We start from the raw sequence: 19,811 nt of genomic DNA on the forward strand, positions 1-19,811 counted from the left end.
ATGGCAAGCAGTCTTATATATGTTAAATATATTACAGTATAATTTAGATACAATATATGTGTGTAGAACCGAATTTTTTGTTGCACAGGAAGAATTGGATTCAGAAGGTAAAAATAACAGTTTACATTCATTTCCCAGTGTTCCTTTTCTGGGTGTAGCTGGTTCTGTCCATCATTAATCAATTGGAATTGGATTAGCTCTTCTCTATGTTGAAGAAATCCACTTCCATCAGCATACATCCTCGTACAGTATCATTGTTGAAGTGTATAATGATCTTCTGATTCTGCTCGTTTCACTCAGCATCAGTTGATGTAAGTCTCTCCAAGCCTCTCTGTATTTCTCCTGTTGGTCATTTCTTATAGAACAATAATATTCCATAACATTCATATACCATAATTTACCCAACCATTCTCCAATTGATGGACATCCATTCATCTTCCAGCTTCTAGCCACTATGTAAAGGGCTGCCACAAACATTTTGGCACATACAGGACCCTTTCCCTTCTCTAGTAGTTCCTTGGGGTATAAGCCCAGTAGTAGTATGGCTGGGTCAAAGGGTATGCACATTTTGATAACTTTTTGGGCATAATTCCAGATTGCTCTCCAGAATGGTTGGATTCTTTCACAACTCCACCAACAATGCATCAGTGTCCCAGTTTTCCCACAGCCCCTCCAACATTCATCGTTATTTGTTCCTGTCATCTTAGCCAATCTGACAGGTGTGTAATGATACCTCAGAGTTGTCTTAATTTGCATTTCTCTGATCAATAGTGATTTGGAACACTCTTTCATATGAGTGGAAATAGTTTTAATTTCATCATCTGAAAATTGTCTGTTCATATCCTTTGACCATTTATCAATTGGAGAATGGCTTGATTTCTTATAAATTAAAGTCAATTCTCTGTATATTTTGGAGATGAGGCCTTTATCAGAACCTTTAACTGTAAAAATTTTTTCCCAATTTGTTACTTCCCTTCTAATCTTGTTTGCATTAGTTTTGTTTGTGCAGAAACTTTTTAATTTGGTGTAATCAAAATGTTCTATTTTGTGATCAATAATGGTCTCTAGTTCTCCCTTGGACACAAACTCCTTCCTCCTCCACAAGTCTGAGAGGTAAACCATCCCATGTTCCTCCAATTTATTTATGATTTCATTCTTTATGCCTAAATCTTGGACCCATTTTGATCTAATCTTAGTATGTGGTGTTAAATGTGGGTCCATGCCTAGTTTCTGCCATACTAATTTCCAGTTTTCCCAGCAGTTTTTGTCAAATAATGAATTCTTATCCCAAAATTTGGGATCTTTGGGTTTGTCAAAGATTAGATTGCTATTTTTATTCACTATCTTGTCCTGTGAACCTAACCTATGCCACTGATCAACTAGTCTATTTCTTAGCCAATACCAAATGGTTTTGGTGACTGTTGCTTTATAATATAGCTTTAAATCAGGTACACTTAGACCACCTTCCTCTGACTTTTTTTTCATTAGTTCCCTTGCAATTCTCGACCTTTTATTCTTCCATATGAATTTTGTTGTTATTTTTTCTAGGTCATTAAAATAGTTTCTTGGGAGTCTGATTGGTATAGCACTAAATAAATAGATTAGTTTGGGGAGTATTGTCATCTTTATTATATTCGCTCGGCCTATCCAAGAACATTGAATGTCTTTCCAATTATTTAAATCTGACTTTATTTTTGTGGCAAGTGTTTTGTAATTTTGCTCATATAATTCCTGACTCTCCTTTGGTAGATATATTCCCAAATATTTGATACTATCGACTGTTATTTTGAATGGAATTTCTCTTTGTATCTCTTGCTGTTGAATTGTGTTGGTAATGTATAAAAATCCTGAGGATTTATGTGGATTTATTTTGTATCCCGCGACTTTGCTAAAATTCTGAATTATTTCTAATAGCTTTTTAGCAGAGTCTTTGGGGTTCTCTAAGTATACCATCATGTCATCTGCGAAAAGTGACAATTTGATTTCTTCATTTCCTACTCTAATTCCTTGGATCTCTTTCTCGGCTCTTATTGCCAAGGCTAGAGTTTCTAGTACTATATTGAATAGTAATGGTGATAGTGGGCAACCTTGTTTCACTCCTGATCTTACAGGGAAAGGTTCTAGTTTATCACCATTACATATGATGTTTACTGAAGGTTTTAAATATATGCTCCTTATTATTTTAAGGAATAGTCCATTTATTCCTATACTCTCAAGCGTTTTTAGTAGGAATGGATGTTGGATTTTATCAAATGCCTTTTCTGCATCTATTGAGATGATCATATGGTTTTTATTAATTTGATTATTAATATGGTCAATTATACTAATAGTTTTCCTAATATTAAACCAGCCCTGCATTCCTGGTATAAATCCCACTTGGTCATAGTGTATTATCCTGGGGATGATTTTCTGAAGTCTATTTGCTAATATCTTATTTAATATTTTAGCATCAATATTCATTAAGGAAATTGGTCTATAGTTTTCTTTCTCAGTTTTCGATCTACCTGGTTTAGGTATCAGTACCATGTCTGTGTCATAGAAGGAATTTGGTAGGACTCCTTCAATCCCTATTTTTTCAAATATTTTACATAGCATTGGAGTTAGTTGTTCTTTAAATGTTTGGTAGAATTCACCTGTAAATCCATCTGGTCCTGGGGACTTTTTCTTAGGAAGTTGGTTAATAGCTTGGTCTATTTCTTTTTCTGAGATGGGACTATTTAGACTACTTACTTCTTCCTCTGTTAATCTGGGCAAGCTATATTTTTGAAGGTATTCTTCCATTTCATTTAAGTTATCGAATTTATCAGCATAAAGTTGAGCAAAGTAGCTCCTAACAATTGTTCTAATTTCCTCTTCATTAGTGGTGATGGAGCAAGAACTTAATGTGGAAGAAACTATAGTGAATATAGGGCAGATCCACGAAGACTTACTTAGTCCTTCCTCTCCAAAGCTTTCAATCTAGCTAATAAAAGACACCATTTGACAGTAGTGCTGGTGATATTAAATCTGAAGTTTCTCTTTGAGTTTGCACCTCTTGTGAGATAATAGCAGCTGTATCTCTAGGTGCTAATTGTCCATGTCCTGGTAGAGAGAAATGTTTTCAGAAAGCACCCTTAGTATGGCAGAAAAATACCAAGGAGATCATTTTTATAAGTATATGAATTCCAAAGTAGTAGAGATTTCTAGGGAAATAAGTATAGCTGTTACATATTGAAACTTATTTTTGGGTATTTTTTAATCTTTTTGAAAGAAAGCTAACAATATGAAAATCTAAAACATTTCATTATGTTAGGAAAATATAGCTCTAAGCAAGGGTTCTTAACTTTTTCAAGTGCTATAATCCCTAGTGGCCATTTGGTAAAATCTAAGGACCCTCGTCAAAATGTTTTAAAACACATCAAATAAAATACATTGGATTACAAAAGAAACCAGTTACCTTGAAATAAAGTGCTCCTAATATACTTGGTTTATAATCTGCCTCTTTAGAAATCCCAATACCTAGCATATTCAGACTCTTAAGAAATGATGATGATGGGAAACGGGAATAGCAAAGCTAAATAGAATCCACAGATAATATATTCACTGATTTTGGTTAATAGTTATGCATTTGTTACCAGTACCCATTCCCATTGCTGCAGGACCAATTTGAGAATCACCTCCTTTTTCCGATTAGTCCCCTGCTGAAATTACTGAAAACAGCAATGAATAGATCAGAAATTATGCAGCTGGAAGTAGACTGAGAAGGAAAGAATTTGGTTAATAGCCAAAATAGATAGAGACCCTCAGAAAAATGAAGGATTGCCTGTATCTTCCTGTGGTTCTCCCCACCACCCTCTTTGCTCTCTATTGTTTATTTTTCTTCAGGATTTTTTCCAGTTAGGCTTGTTGAAAGACTTCTTTCATGTGAAGTATTCCTGACCATATCATTGATGTGTTGCTTCAGCCAAGACAGACTTTGCTTATTCTCCACCCAACTCCCATCATCAAGACTTTTAAAGATTTAGTTGAGTTTTGGTTTAAAATTAATTTTTAAAAGTCTTTTCTTATGCGCCACTTTGAAAACTTGAACATCAATTATTTTTGTGGTCTTGGGCTGCTTTTGTTCATAGTTTTCCTTCTCCACCTCTTTTTGGAGTCTGTTTATTATAAGCAAGTGCTCTACTTAGAGGAGAGATTATTGAGTTTGCTTTTTGCTGATTTTAGTTTTTAAATTTATTATAATTTAATGTAAAAGTTAATAGACTCATTGATGATGTTGTATAGCTTTTGATTCTCCAAGATTTTTTTTCTTAGGTTTTTAAGGCTATCCTTTCTGTCTATTGGACTATTTTAAAAAGGAACCTTCAAGAGAAGGGACCAGAACGGGCAAGATTCCCCTGACTATCCTTTCTTCACGTGATTCCTGTGAACCCAAACCTCTCTCCTGAATGTAATCATGTCTAAGTTTCCACAAAGAAAAAGACCCTCAGTTCTCCTGCCATTACTCAGGTTATGGAAATACAACTGTAAGACTTTGTTTGATTCAACAGAAAATGCAAAGAACCCAAAACCTGAGACCACAAGCAGTCAAGAAAATTCTTCCATCTTCAATGGCTCTACCTCCTCCAGAGACTTTAGTTTGTCCTTCAGTCCTATAATTCTACATTGGTGTTGTTCTTTCTCTTGATTAGGGGACAGAGGAAAAAGTTCTTGAGATAAGACTGCTGGAATCAAGGAACCTTTTACAATTATCCCTTCTAATTGTATGGATTAGGAGTGCAGAGCCCCCATGATTTAGAAAATCTGTGAAAAATGTTTTGGCCTGCCCTTCATACCAGAGAAGAAGTCTTAATTATTTTACAGTCACTTGTGATAGAGGGTCTCAGGTATTCAATAGGATCAACTGATGTCTGAGATCCCTCCTTACTCTGAGTTGATCAGCCTATGAAATGATGTCAACTTAAGGCATATATAACAAGAGGATTTCAGTATCTTTGTATATTCACACAGAAGATAGGATGAACCCATAATGTATAAAATGTTGAGAAAGCTATTGGAAGAAATTTCACCTTATGCTCTTTTTTCCCTTTTAAAATTTCTTTTGTTATTTTTACCTTCATTTATTATTTTTGTTATTTATTATTTATGTTATTTTTTCATTTATTTGGTTTTCCTGTCATTTATTTCCCCCTTCCTCTTCCCCTTCCCTTGTAACAATTTTTTAAAAGAGAAAGAAAAGAAAAAAAATTCAGCAAAACTGATAAGTTTATTAAAATAATCTGATATTTTGAAGTAATCCATTCCATACCCACAGATAGCTCCCACTCTCCCACCTCTGTATTCTTTTATCTTTTCTTTTTTTCTTTCTTTTTTTGTAATTTTGCAACATTCATGTTCTCTTGATTTGTGTTTATGTAAGGAAGGGAATTTATTCTTTCCATTTACATTATTATCATGACTATTTATACTGTTTTCCTGGCTGTTTTTTTTTTTTTACACCACTTTTCATCAGTTAGTGTAAATCTTTTTGTTTCTGTATTCATCCTGTCAATTATTTCTTATAGCAGAATGATACTATTCTATTAATTTCTGCTGGCACTCTTTTTTATTTTTTAAATTTTCTGTACCCTTTTAAAAAACATCCTTTTGGCATCTGTTTTTCACAGATACGACTTAAGTCTGGATGAAATGAGGGATCTGACATTTCAGAGAGTGAAATTTACCATGGGCTTACCTCAGTTAAAACGTGCAATTCAGGAACAGGTAAGTTTTTTTTTCCATGTGATTTTGGGAACTCTATAATCTATTTTTAAATCAATAATCATTTATTAAGTATCTATTATGTGTCAGGCACCATGCTAAGCACCAAGGACACAAAAAGACACAAAAAATAGTTCCTATTCACAATCTAATGGATACAAGTACCAAAAAATCCTTACTCTCAAGGTACTTGAGAAAAAGGGGAAACAAGTACGTACATATATAAATATAAAATAAATAAATACAAATATGTGCAAAGTAGCTAAAGACCAAGTTGTTTGGAAAGCAGAGCACTAGCATTTAGCATCAAGAAAGACTTCATACAGAAAATGGGACTTGAGTTGCATCTTTAAAAATTAGTAATAGCTTTTTATTTTTCAAAATACATGCAAGGATAGTTTTCAACAGTAAGCCTTGCAAAACCTTGTGTTCCAATTTTTTCTCCCTCCCTCTCCACCTCCCCACTCCCTTTTGAGTTGCATTTTAATGTAATTGATGGACTATGAAGTAGGGTTAAGGAGGGAGTGCATTCCAAGAATGTGGGACAACTAGCATAAAGGCAAGGAGGTGAGTGATTATATGTCTTGTATAAAGAACAGAGGGAAGCCTCATTTGGCCAGATTTCAAAGGTCAGGAGGCAAAGTATAATCCAGTAACACAAGGAAGAGTGCTTGAGACTAGGTTGAATAGAGCTTTAAAATCTAAACAGAGGAATTTGTGTTATCCTAGGAAATAGAAAGCCACTGGATTTAAGTAGGGGAATCAAATGTTCAAACATGAACTTAACTGCCAAATTACTTTGGCAGCAGGTTGAAGGATGAACTGAATTGGTGAAAGAAGACAGCAAAAGCAATTCAAAGCTAGATGCAATAAACTTGAGATTTGAGGAAGGACTTTGAACTAAGGCAATGTATATGTGAGAGGAGAGAAATGTGAGAGATATGAAGGTAAAAATGACAAAATTTAGTAGACTGAGGGGGATAGTAAGGAGTACAAGCTAATTATAACATTACAAACCTGGAATATTGAAAGGATGGTAATGTCCTGAAAGAAACAAGGACAAGGGGAGTGTTTGGAGAGAATGATTAGAAAGTGGGCAGATAGGTAGAAAGTGAAATAGAATAGCATTACAAAAACAGACAGGAGAGAACAGGGGAAAGAGGGTGATAAAACATATCTAGTGCTTCAGAGAGTTATAGAATATACCACTTTCCAGTTCAACATTCTCTTCAACTTCTATCACCCTCTACTCCTCTGCCAGATTCAGGAATGTTACCAGATGTTCTCTCCATTACCCCAAAATGTTCTAGATTCACAATGAAAAATTCTGAAATTTCTTTTTATGACCATAACCTTTTCATTATCGTACCTTTCCTTTGTCCTTCAACATAGTCACCAGTTCCTATACACCTCAGTATCTCCATATCATATATTTTAAGAAACTCCTAAAACTATATCTGGATTGTTTCTGTCTATTCATTCTCATTTAATATACATAATTAGTATATTCATAATTTTCTTTTCATATTTCTTTCTATTCTTCATTCTTGTCAGTTTAAATTGGATTATTATTACAGACCTTTATTTTTGGTGGTTTTAGGGGAACTTCCACTAAGAAAATTTCCTCTACCAACATAGATTAGCAACTGTTCTGCATAAGTTACTGTCCCAGGGTCATATGAGTCTTCCTTTCTTTAATGCTGTCTTTCTATGATATTGTACCATAATGCTTTCTAATTTTCTAAGTGATATTTTTTATAATTCTGTCAGTATCGTCAAGTGTCAGATGTCTTACCTCTTCCCACAATGTTCTGATGCTCTAGCCCTTTGATTCTAACAGTTATCTTGCCTGTTTCTTAGGACATGATCTCTATGTTGATCAGCAGAGAAATGAAACATGCTTTCACGTTTTAGGAGACTGAAATAGTTTTTTTTTAAAGGAGAAAAGCTCTAAATATATGTTGATTTTTTGCTTCCTAGTCATTTCCAAGCCATATTACTTTTACTCCAACCATCTTCCTCATTTCCTTTATCCCTTCTCATCCTTCTTCTATTTGAACTTTGGATTCATCCCCTGAGCCCCTAGGCATTGATGGCTGAGCTTTTGCATCATCTTGCATGAAATCAGGTCTCCACATCACTTCCCTGACATTACTAAATCATGCTGCTGCCATCTTATATCCTCCCCATCCCTTTCATTTCCATTGCCACCTGAAGGCAAAAATGTCTTGCTTGTTTGTAATTGCATCATTACAAGCTTACCAGAGGGCCTGGGGTGTAGTTTACTGTTAATAAATTCTATTTCATTCACTCACTCATTCACTCATTTAATAGTTTCCATGGCTACCTGTTGCAATTTTTTTTATCCATATGGACTATAAAATATAAAGCTTTAGTTTTTCTCAACCAAAAATGGGGATAACAATATATTTTCTACCTCAGAGGATTGCTTTTAGGGAAGTGCTTTGTAAACGTTAAAATAGTTAAATGTGAGCTCTGATTATTGTTTGGAGTTGACTGATTTATAGAGAAATCCTCTTTTTGTCACATAAATTGTAGGAGTATATTAAACACTGATTTCTATCCTGATCTTTTTCAGAAAAAAAGCTTCAAAACTTAATTCATATCTTTTTTTTAATTTTAGTTTTTTGTTTTTACTTTTTTATATGTTACTGTAAGAAGACATTGAGCTGTCATGGAGTAGAGGTTAACAAAATCAGTTGCTTGTTAATTTGAATCTTTACCCTTCTATCAAAGATGAGTTCTGTTTTAGAGATACCCTTTTCCATTTCAGCATTAAGTGTGGAGGTCTATTCTGTCCCATTGTGTAACCACACAAAATGATAAAGACCAAAGAGAGCCCATTATGGTTTTGAGGGCTGGTCTAATACTTCTTTCAGGTAAGAAATGTATACAAATTTGGAACAGATCTTGTATACCTTTTGTATACCTTGTATCTCTGACAGAGTTGAGCCAAACCCACAAGTCAACCTCATTACTGACCAACCTTTCTCAGGGTCCTTTTTGCTAGAGATGACTCATAATTTGGCCCAACTTTTTGTGGCCACTTGGAATTGAATCTGCTTCTCTGTGGAGCTTGGAACCAAAATATCCTTGGCAAAGGATAGGCAGAAGCTGAGCATTGAGAAAATGATTATTCCTCTCATAGAAACTTGACTCACAATTAATTGCCAGGAAGATAGAAATAGCAACCTGGTATATTTTCACAATTTTTGTATGAAATAATCCATACATATTCATCTGGAAAATGAAAATCTCAACATAGAAGAGTTGGAAGAACTGACCAAGATTGAAAAATTACTTTTTATGGAACCAGTTTAACAGTAGGTTAAATGGACATTTTAAATCCCTACTATGTATGAAATAAACATGGTAATCTACCCTGTAGCTGGTACGACCCTATGAATGTCCTCCTCTCTTTTTGGCTTCCACAACTCCTCTCTATTAGGAGATTTAATCTTTTGCCTTTCAGACCCAGTTTATCATGTGGTTTAAGAAACTGCCCAGGAGATAATTGAGTAAAGGAGGTTTCTGTATGCCACAGGGCATTGTCTCCAGCTTTATGTTAATTTTGCAAGGTACTAGGCTAGGCACTGAGGATATATATCAAGAAACAAAATAATTCCTGCCCTCAAGGAATTCCTGTTCTATTAGGAGCTACAACATATTTACAAAAAAGCAAATTCAACACATAGACACACAGACATATATACATACATGACCACATACATGCAAACACACATATAAACATACTTATATATAGACACATTTATACAGATGCTAGTATATATCTCTGTATATACATGTATATTTGTATGTATGTGTGCATACACATACATAGCATATATACAAACACACCTTAAAATTTCTAGAGTAAGAGTCTGCTAATAACTGGATGCATTAGACATCCACTCTATACTTTGTAGGAGGACAGGTATATTCTATAAGGTGGAGGTGAAGAGGGAATATATAATTTCAAACCAACTCAAGTCAACTCAAGTTTAGATTATCCCAGGTTTCAGGGAACCTGGGGATAGAATCCCAAGCCTTCCCCCGTTTGCTCCCATCAGTATCACGTCTATTCAGCATGATCTTACTTGGCTAAGGATATAGAGCCCCTCTGAGTATATTTAGTGCTCAGGGTCATCAGGAGAAATCTCAGCCTCAGGCCAATCATTACCGATAAAGTCTCCAGCTCCCCTAATCAGCTCAACATGTCCACAGCTTAACTGAGTGTCGGTAACTGAAACCCAGACACGAAGGTTGATCCTTTTATGCTTTCTGCTAATTGCTGCCAGACTCTATTGAGTCCGCCAGATTAACCTGTACAATCCCCTACTTTAAATGAGGAAGGCTACACACTGGACTTGGTGTCTTTCTTTCTTTCTTTTTTTTAATTACAGATCTCTTAGTACTCTTAATTGTACACATACAAATACAATTTCTCTTTTACTGTATGTAGCCTTCCTGAGATGCTGGCCAGTTTTCCTGCATGTATTGTCTTTGGGAGTTAGAGCACTAGATTGGATGGCCCTTGGAAGTTCCTGTTAGTCTAGAATGAAGTTCTCCCAGGCTCTAGTTATTCTCTTCCTTTGAGTAAATTCTCAAAAATTAATAAGCCAAAAGGAAATTAGACTAATAATAAAAACATAATGGGAACTTGTTGTAGCCTCCTGCCGTGCTGTTGATGTCACAAATTTAAGCAGCACATCTGCTCTAGAAGACTCTCAAATTCTATTCTGCAAATAGTTGGAGCTGTGGTTGCTTCAGTAATTCTAGAAGAAATGCTTTATGATTCACCCCCCCTTCAGAAAAATATCAGATCATTAAGATATGTTTATATTTTTTGCACTTTTGTCTTCCCCTCATTCTGATTTCATTTTGTTTTACTGTTACCTTTTGCTGACATTCATCTGTACACTGAAGTAATATGTGATATGTAATGATGGTGTCCTTTTTAACCAATGAGTGGAGTCGTGGAAGCCAGAGCTAGGTTATGTTTGGTGTTTACTTCCAGATCTCCATAGACATTATTGAGGCCAAGAATAAGCCATTAAAATATTTCCATTTCACTCCTTTCCCTCTCCTCCCCTTTCCACCCCTGCCATCTGCAATAGATTTGAAATGTTCCAATAATTTCAAACCTAAAAAGAAGGAGAGTTCCTAGGGTTTACCAGAACACACACACAACATTCCTGAGCCTGCATGATCCCATCCCGAGGCAGCACCAGGCTTACACCTGCTTCTTCTGTCGGCGGAATTAAATATCTTCATGCACCTTGGCCAAGAGTTCACATCCTCTTTAAGAATCCAGCCTTGAGTTCAATACACTCTGAGATGGATTGATTTGGAGGGTTGAATCATAGGAGATACATGACTCATGGTTGTCTCAATGGTAACTCCTGGGGGAGCATTGGAAGCAGCCAGGCAACAAAAATAACCTAGGAGAAATTGCCCCCATTTTATACTGTTTGTGAACTTGGGCAAGAGAAGTCACTTATCCTATCTGTTTCATCTTCTGTCAAAGGGGGATAATGAAAGCTGCCATAACTAACTCAGCATGATTGTGAGAATTGGAGAAGATAATTTGTGTGAAAATACCTTGAAACCGTCAAGTGGAGCCTAAGCTATTAAAAATATTTAGAGGAAGGTCCCCAGAATATTGGGTAGGTCCTCAGTGGTGAGTTTGTAGGAGACCCTGATCAAGATGAGAAGATATGACTGGCTTGCAATCTTTATGGAGGGAAGGAATATTCAATAGGTCAGATCAAGGATCCCTCCAAGAATTATTATTATTATATGGCATTTATCTCTGCTTCTGATGGCGGTGATGTTACTTTAGGAGCTATCTCCTTCTCTTCTCCCTTTCCCTCTCTACCTTCTACTTTTGTATCGCTGATGCCTAGAATATAGTAGGTAATCAATAAATGTTTACTGAATTGAGTAGGGCTGTTGTTAGGTTCAATTCCTACCCCTGATACTGACTTACAAATCACTTTGCAAATATTACTTAATTCTCACAATAGATGCTATAATTAGCTCCATTTGTTAGATGAAGAAACTGAAACAAATAGAGATTAAGTGATTTAAGTATCTCAGACTAGATTTGAACCCTGATTCTACTATTCCAAGTCCAGTACTCTGTCTACTGTGCCAACTAACTGCTTCCCTGGACTTGGTTACCTCCTAATTAAAATGACAGGGTATGGCTAGATTGTCCCTGAGGTCCCTTAAAGCTTTAGGACAAGTCATTGGGATCAGCCCTACACTGGTATATACACAAGTGAGACATTTATCTTAATAACTTAGAAATCTGACCCCTGGCCATGTAGTTCTGCTTTCCCCTTCATTTTTCTTTCCTCTTCCTGTAGAGCTGGGACAGTGGACCAGGTAGTTTTTGAATGTTTTATTAAAATCCTTAAGTAGTTTTCAAGGTTACTTTCAGCCTCAGACTACGTTAAAAGTGTCCTACTCTTCTGACACAACTGAGAAGTCACGGGTGGTTTGCTCAGGCCCAAATGTCCTCAGTTTCTCTCTTTGTTTCTTCTCTCCATCTGTTTTAATCTAAAAGAGCAGCATTTGCATTTTCTACACAACACAAATCATTCCCTCCCAGAATACTCTGCTTTGCGGTCTGGCCTAGGAATAGTCTTCCAGTGTTAGTTGGGAAAGTAGTTGAACTTTATCTGTCTCATTAAAGTGAGATATGGTTTTCCTTTATAATCCAACTATGTCCTGGGAGGACTGATCTAAATGTAGTCTCTGTTAGACCTGGGAACCGAGATTGGACGCCTGGTTTCCATTTTATTTATGGCAAGGAAATAGACATGCCCATTGAAATAAATTTGGATGAAGATTTGATTTGAATTTGTGTAAGTTTACTGACCAAAAAGAGGCTCACTTAAGAGCTTCCACATTTAAAGGATTATTCTAGTCCTTTTTCTAAGTGCTTCCATGAAGAATGTCTTGCTTGGTCCTTAACTGTGTTGGGAATATATTTTTTTTAAATTTTTGTTTTTGATTTTATTTTTAACTTGAAGAAATACTAGCTGAACAATTAACAACATTTAAAAATGAAATTAGGCCTCCTTGGCAGCTCAATGGAGAAAATGAAAGCTATCCTTGTCAACCCTAAAACAAAAAACCCTGCTTGAAGCTATTAAAATTAAAGTTATTTGTAAAATATGTAAATTTATTTAATATATAACATACCTAATTATACTCAGTTGATAAATGAACATATACAGATGTATACATATAATACTGTGAATGTTCATATATACAGTAGAGGGTACATGTAACATGTGTACATATGTATAGATATATTTATTAACATATAATATACATAAATGTGTCTGCTCATTTTATATTAAATATACATGTCAGTAAGTAAACATGCATTTATATAGTACTTACTATGTGCCACGCACTATGCTAAGAACGTCACAATTATTCTTTACAGCAACCCTGGAAAGTAAATGTCATTATTCCTATTTTATAGTGAGAAAAATGATAACTTCTCTCTTCTTTTAATACCCAATTATTAAAACTGGGAAGACCAAGGTTTTTTCCCTCTTATTTCCTTGTCTAATCTCTCAAGGACAGGGCTGATGGAAGATAGAATTAATATCTTTCTCCTGAGTATAGCTACTCCATCCAAGGGTGACTAGACTGCAGTGTCTTATTACATCTAGGACTATGTCCAGGCATCCTGATCTTTATCTTGCCACTGGTCTCTGATAACTCTTGAGGAGAAAATGAGGCTGCTGACTTTGCACAGCCTTCTCTCATTTAAATCCAATTCACTTGCATATCATGGTATCACCTCCCTGATCATGGTCCTCTTTGAGAACAAAGAACAAACAATAACTCCATTCAATAAGATCAAACTTCTCATCCAAGTTTAAACTCCTGGCCCATTGCCTTCTTCTTAGGCTTGGATATGGGGATATGGATTCTTTATTTGGAATGCCCAAGGCTGAGGTAACTTAGAAGTAAATAACTTAACATTCATTAGAATAGATCCAACCCTTCATTGTAATATTCATTCTTTCATTTCTTATTAAGCATTTAGAATTGATTGGAACATCTACTTTTCCAAGGCCATATGAGCCTTGAGCCCTCTGACATGAGTATTTTTGGTATTCAAAAGTGCAATTGACCTCTTTTATTAAAATGCTAGCATTGTTCATAAAATGACTAGTTTCCTAGAAATTATATATCTCTAGACATTTTTAAATGTCACAATAGTTGAGGAAACAAGATGGTTAACTGACTTTTCCAGGGTAACACAATTAATAAATAAACTCAGCTCTTTTGACTTCAATTCAAACATCCTATCCACTGCTCTACCCAAATGCTTCCAGAACCAGTTTCTATGGATAGATTGTAGGGTCCCTGAGAGTTGGGGTTGGCTTGTCTTTGCTTTTCTAACTTAGTAAATGCTAATAACTTAATAAATGCTTGTCAGGTTGGAGTTTCCTGAATCAGTGAAAGATTAGACCTTGAATATGTGGCGTTGATTTCGTCAGCTTAGGGGTAGCAGCAACAAGAATAAAGGGTTCTGCAAACTTGCCCCAGAAGAAAAATCAACATGAATGAATGGAGTAAGAGATAGAGGCTGCGTACAAAGTACTAAAACAGAAGATGACTAAGCTCAGAAAAGACCCCAAGAGGCTTTCAAACACAATAACCAACCAAACCGATTAAACAAAATTAGCAAAATAATTGCTCTCCTTATACTGAACAACCAAAATGAAGACAGGCTGTGAGTGAAACAAATAACATTACGTGAATATTTAAAATGCTTATGGATTGTACAAAATAGTTGGGAGGGGGCAGAAAGACCCCCAAAATAAAGGCTTCTAGAATACCCAAGAGAAATCACATTAGGAGGCCAACAGCTACAAATGGAGGCCAAGAAAGGATGCTTTGCTGTTTGACAAAGTGTCAACTGTTAGGGTTGTGTTTAAGAAATTCCAATATGTTGAAACTGAAGCAGTGTTATTCTGAAAAGAGAAAATGTATATGGACAGAACCATGAAGGGTCACTTATTAAAATAAGAAAATGGGCAAAGACTGAAGCAATCAGGACTTCTCAGTTGGAAGACTCTGAGCTGTGCAGCTCTTTAGAGTCATGGTGTGGGTCCCTGTCACACATCAGGAAGATGGATTCAGAAATGATCCTTGCTTTAAAGTCTGGTGTCCAATTGTTGGTCCTCCTCCTCCCCCTGGAACGTTTCCTTTTCTTCAGGAAGGTTATAATATCATAAATCACTCCAAATGTAAACTTTTAGCATACTTGCCTGTCAGTATAAAATAACCATATCCTTTTTGGGTGGAGGTCATCACATTGTGGGAAGATTATCAAGTCTGAAGGAAAAGGAAGCTACTCAAAACTAGAATAGAGATAGCCAGGCCAGCCATGTGGGATAGTGGAAACATAGCTGGATTTAGAGGCAGAGAACATAAGCTTAAATTGTAGCTTTGCTACATTTTGCTTGTTTGAGACGTCAGGAAAATGTATTAACGTCAAAGCCTCAGTTTTCTTGCCTTTAAAATGGGTTCTAGGTATTTTGCAATTCTTTGATCCTCACAAAAACCCTGGGAGGTGATGCTGCTCAGCTGTTTCAGTCACTTTCAACACTCATGATCTCATTTGGGGATTTCTTAGCAAAGAATATTTGTTATTTATTATTATATTAGGAAATTTGAATCCAGACTTTTCCAACACTCTATCCACTATACCACAATGCCTTTGTAGATTGGATGAGATTCATATTTCTAAGCAAGAGCTTCTTAGCACAGAGTTTTAAATCAGGCAACTGTGTTTTAGGAGAGATATGTGGCAGAGTAGGGAAATTGGAATGCTTGTACTAGAGTTTCATCTTGAACTTAATCATTTCCTGATCATAGTAATTGTGTGGCCACGAGCAACTCACCTAATCTAAAGATTTCCACTTGAACTATGCTCAAAAAGTCATCAGACTGTGCAGACCCTTTGATCCAGCAGTGTTTCTACTGGGCTTATATCCCAAAGAAATACTAAAGAAGGGAAAGGGACCTGTATATGCAAGAATGTTTGTGGAAGCCCTCTTTGTAGTGGCCAGAAACTGGAAACTGAGTGGATGCCCATCAACTGGAGAATGGCTGAATAAATTGTGGTATATGAATATTATGGAATAATTACTGTTCTGTAAGAAATGACCAGCAGGATGATTACAGAAAGGCCTGGAGAGACATACATGAACTGATGCTGAGTGAAATGAGCAGAACCAGGAGATCATTGTATATTTCAACAACAATACTATATGATGATCAATTCTGACGGATGTTGCCCTCTTCAACTATGAGATGAACCAAATCAGTTCCAATAGAGCAGTAATGAACTGAACCAGCTACACCCAGCGAAAGAACTCTGGGAGATGAGTATGAGTCTGATTCTTTTTGTACAGCAAAATAACCATGGACATGTATACATATATTGTATTTAATTTATACTTTAACATATTTAACATGTATTGGTCAACCTGCCATCTGGGGGGAGGGGGAGGGGGAAGGAGGGGAAAAGTTGGAACAAAAAGTTTTGCAATTGTCAATGCTGAAAAATTTCCCATGCACATATCTTGTCAATAAAAAGCTATAATAAAAAATAAAGATTCCCACTTGTTCCAAGACAATATAAGAGTTGCCAAACTATACTGGAGGATCAAATAATTGTAAAATGCCTAGCGTAGTGCCTAGTATATAATAAGTGCTATATAAGCATTAGATATTATTTTTGTTATTACTATTAAGGAAAACAGCATAGAGCTCTATTTTCAATTTTCCAGGTTTATAAAACTAACCCATCAGTTATTATTTGAAGAACAGTCAGAACAACAGGAAAAAAAAACTGGCAAAATCAAGAGAGAGCTATTGGATTAAATGGGATTTTCCACACATGAAAACCCAAAAGGCTGATGAATACCCTTGTCTAGCCAAACTATATTATGGGATTGGATGAGGAACCTATCGAGCTCATCCATCAGTGCAGATATCTTGGACCAGCTACTGCAAATGGATAGTATCTGGACTCGAAACTGAACAGAAGAATAGACTATGTTGCCTTGGGGAAACTGCATAGTTCCTTTAAAGACCCCAATATTCTCCTTGAAACAATGGTTCACCTTTTTGACACCAATATACCTTGGGTAATTTATAATAGCTATGTAGCATTTTGAGGTTTACAGAGTGCGTATTCCAAATATTATGTCATCTGATCCTTAGAATAACCCTGAGAAATAGGTACTATTATTATTCCATTTTACAGATGAAGAAATCAAGGCTGAATTGTTTTGTGTCTTGCCCAGGGTCACGTTGGTAGTAAATCTCTGAGGTGGGATTTGGATTTAGGTCCTCTGACTCAAAAGCTTTTGTTACTTGCACTGTCCCATGATGTGAATCATGATATATCACAATCTCTAAAGCATTAAAGTTGTGGGTCAGCCAAAGTGGAAGAATTACATGGTTGACCAAATAGACTATAACATTTTAAAGTAAAGAAAATTTCACAGGAGAAGCAGGATAAATGATATCAAGAAAGAAATGTGTAATCAGAAAGATGAAGCAGTCATGCCATGAGAGCCATGGATAAGCTAGGGTACTGCCCACCTGCTGTCCATGTAATATGATGAGATCTAGATGGTGACTTATGCATGGAAGTTTAGAATCCTTGTTGCAGGTTTTTGGAGTATGAGAACAAGGGCAGTCCAGGACAGGCAGGCACGAATGGATTGAAATTTGCATCATGGGAGATAGTTTCTACATCAGAGAGATCACGGATCAAAGATCAAAAAATACATGTAAAATGATATTCAAGCAATGTCTTCTAGTTTTGTTTAGGATTAAATCCTTCACACAGAAACATAAGGGGAACTTTGTTATTGTTCAGTCATTTTTCAGGTTTATCTGATTCTCCATCTAGGGTTTTCTTGGCAGAGATATTTAAATGGCTTGCCATTTCCTTTTCCAGTTCATTATACAAGATAAGGAAATTGAGGTAAACAGGATTAAGTGTCTGAGGCCAGCCACATTTGAACTTGGGAAGATGAAACTTTCCACTTCCAAGCCTAGTGTTCTTTCCACTGCATCACCTAGTTGCCCTAAGGAGCACTGATATAACTCTATTAAAAAGAAAAATAGGTGTATCATATATTGTATCTAGGTTATATTGTAACACATGTAAAATATATGGGATTGCCTGTCATCAAGGGGAGGGAGTAGAGAGAGGGAGGGGACAATTTGGAAAAATGAATACAAGGGATAATGTTATAAAAAAAATTACTCATGCATATATAATGTCAAAAAAATTGTAAATAAAATTTAAAAAAATGGAGAAAAAAATAAAATAAAAAAAGAAAAATATGTGTATGTGTATAAACATACACACACACTCATGGACACAAGGGTTTGTATATATATGTGTGTATGTGTATATGTATACATATATACATATACACGCACATACATATATAGTGAGCCATCATATCATTAGGTATTTGGTCTTTGTGGATGACTCAATATTAAAAAATATTCTTCTAAAGCAGAGCTTCATGTTAAAATTGACTAGGCATTTAATGCATTATTGGTGGAATTGTTAATTGACCCAACTTTTCTGTTTTTGTAAAAAAAATTCAATAATATTTAATTTTTAATATGTATAAAATAGTTTTTGGCATTCATTTTTGTAAGACTTTGTGCTCCATTTTTTTCTCCCTCCTTCAGCCCCCCAGATAATAGCCAATCTGATATAGATTAAATATATGCAATTCTTTAAAAAAATCTCCATATTTTTTGTGCAAGACAAATCAGAGCTAAAGGGAAAAAAAAACATCAGAAAGGAAAAAAAAAAACAAAAAACAAACAACTATCAAAAACAAAGGTGAAAATACTTATCTTCACATTCAGTTTTCACAATTCTCCCTCTAGATGGAGTTGGCATTTACTGTCCCAAATTTATAGAAATTGTCCTGTGATCCAACCTTGCTGTAGAGCAATTTGGAACTATCCCCAAAGGGCTATACAATGTCACATCTTTCACCCAGGAATACTTCAACTACTCCTGTTTCCCAAAGAAAAAGGAAAAGAATCTATCTATATCTATCTATCTATCTATCTATCTATCTATCTATCTATCTATCTATCTATCTATCTTTTTATTTATTTATTTGTTTGTTTATTTCTATAGCAGCTCTTTTTGTGGTGGCAAAGAATTGGAAATTGAGGGAATCCCCATCATCTGAGAAACGTCTGGATAAGTTATGGTATATGGTTGTGATGAAATACAATTGTGCTATAAGAAATTATAAACAGGATAATTTCTGAAAAACCTAGAAAGACTTAACATGAACCAATGCAAAATGAAGTGAGTAGAAGTAGAAAAATATACACAGTAATAGTAACATTGTACAATGATCAACTAGGATTGCTCTAGCAACACAGTGATCCAAGACAATTCCAAAGGACTCATGAGGGAGAAGGAAGAATGGAGGGAATTATGTTTTATATGATTGCACATGGATAACCTATATTGGATTGCTTACTGTCTTAGGAAAGGGAGAAGGAAGAATGGAGGGAGAGAATTTGGAACTCAAAATTTTTTTAAATTGTTAAAAATTATTTCTATGTATAATTGGAAAAAAGTAAAATATTATTTAAAGAAAAAGAAGTGACTAGAAATGTTAGTGTTGATGACTATTGAAGTCTGAAGTGAAGAAATTCCAGTCATCTCAAAAAGAGTCCCCTGTCACTTAGATTATTTACATGCTTGAGTATTTATGAAAATGTTGGAAAAACAAACTTTCTGCATTGGAGGGATGTATTATTGATGCAGATCAAATCAATGTAAAATATACATATTGAGGCTTCCTGTAACTAAGAAAAAGATTTGATGTAGGGAGAACTGACATAATGGATATAGTACTGGGCACTAGAGTCTGATAGAGTTCAACTCCAGCCTGAGACACTTATTGGAGTGTCATTATTTGCCTCTTTCCTCATCTATAAAACGA

At 35.4% G+C, this 19,811-nt stretch overlaps 1 protein-coding gene across 4 annotated transcripts in view; it reads left to right on the top strand.

Moving 5' to 3' along the window:
- Positions 1-19,811, top strand: part of ACOXL (acyl-CoA oxidase like) — a 508,474-nt gene that overhangs the window by 36,577 nt on the left and 452,086 nt on the right. For all 4 annotated transcript variants that reach the window (XR_012486063.1, XM_074287671.1, XM_074287673.1 and 1 more), the window contains exon 2: positions 5,646-5,742. Coding sequence is in view for 3 of the 4 variants with exons in the window: in XM_074287671.1 (XP_074143772.1) it covers positions 5,646-5,742 (97 nt within the window). In the remaining variant the exon portion in view is untranslated. The remainder of the gene's footprint in view (positions 1-5,645; positions 5,743-19,811) is intronic.

This window comes from Sminthopsis crassicaudata, chromosome 2, assembly GCF_048593235.1.
Source record: "Sminthopsis crassicaudata isolate SCR6 chromosome 2, ASM4859323v1, whole genome shotgun sequence".
Taxonomy (NCBI): Eukaryota; Metazoa; Chordata; class Mammalia; order Dasyuromorphia; family Dasyuridae; genus Sminthopsis; species Sminthopsis crassicaudata.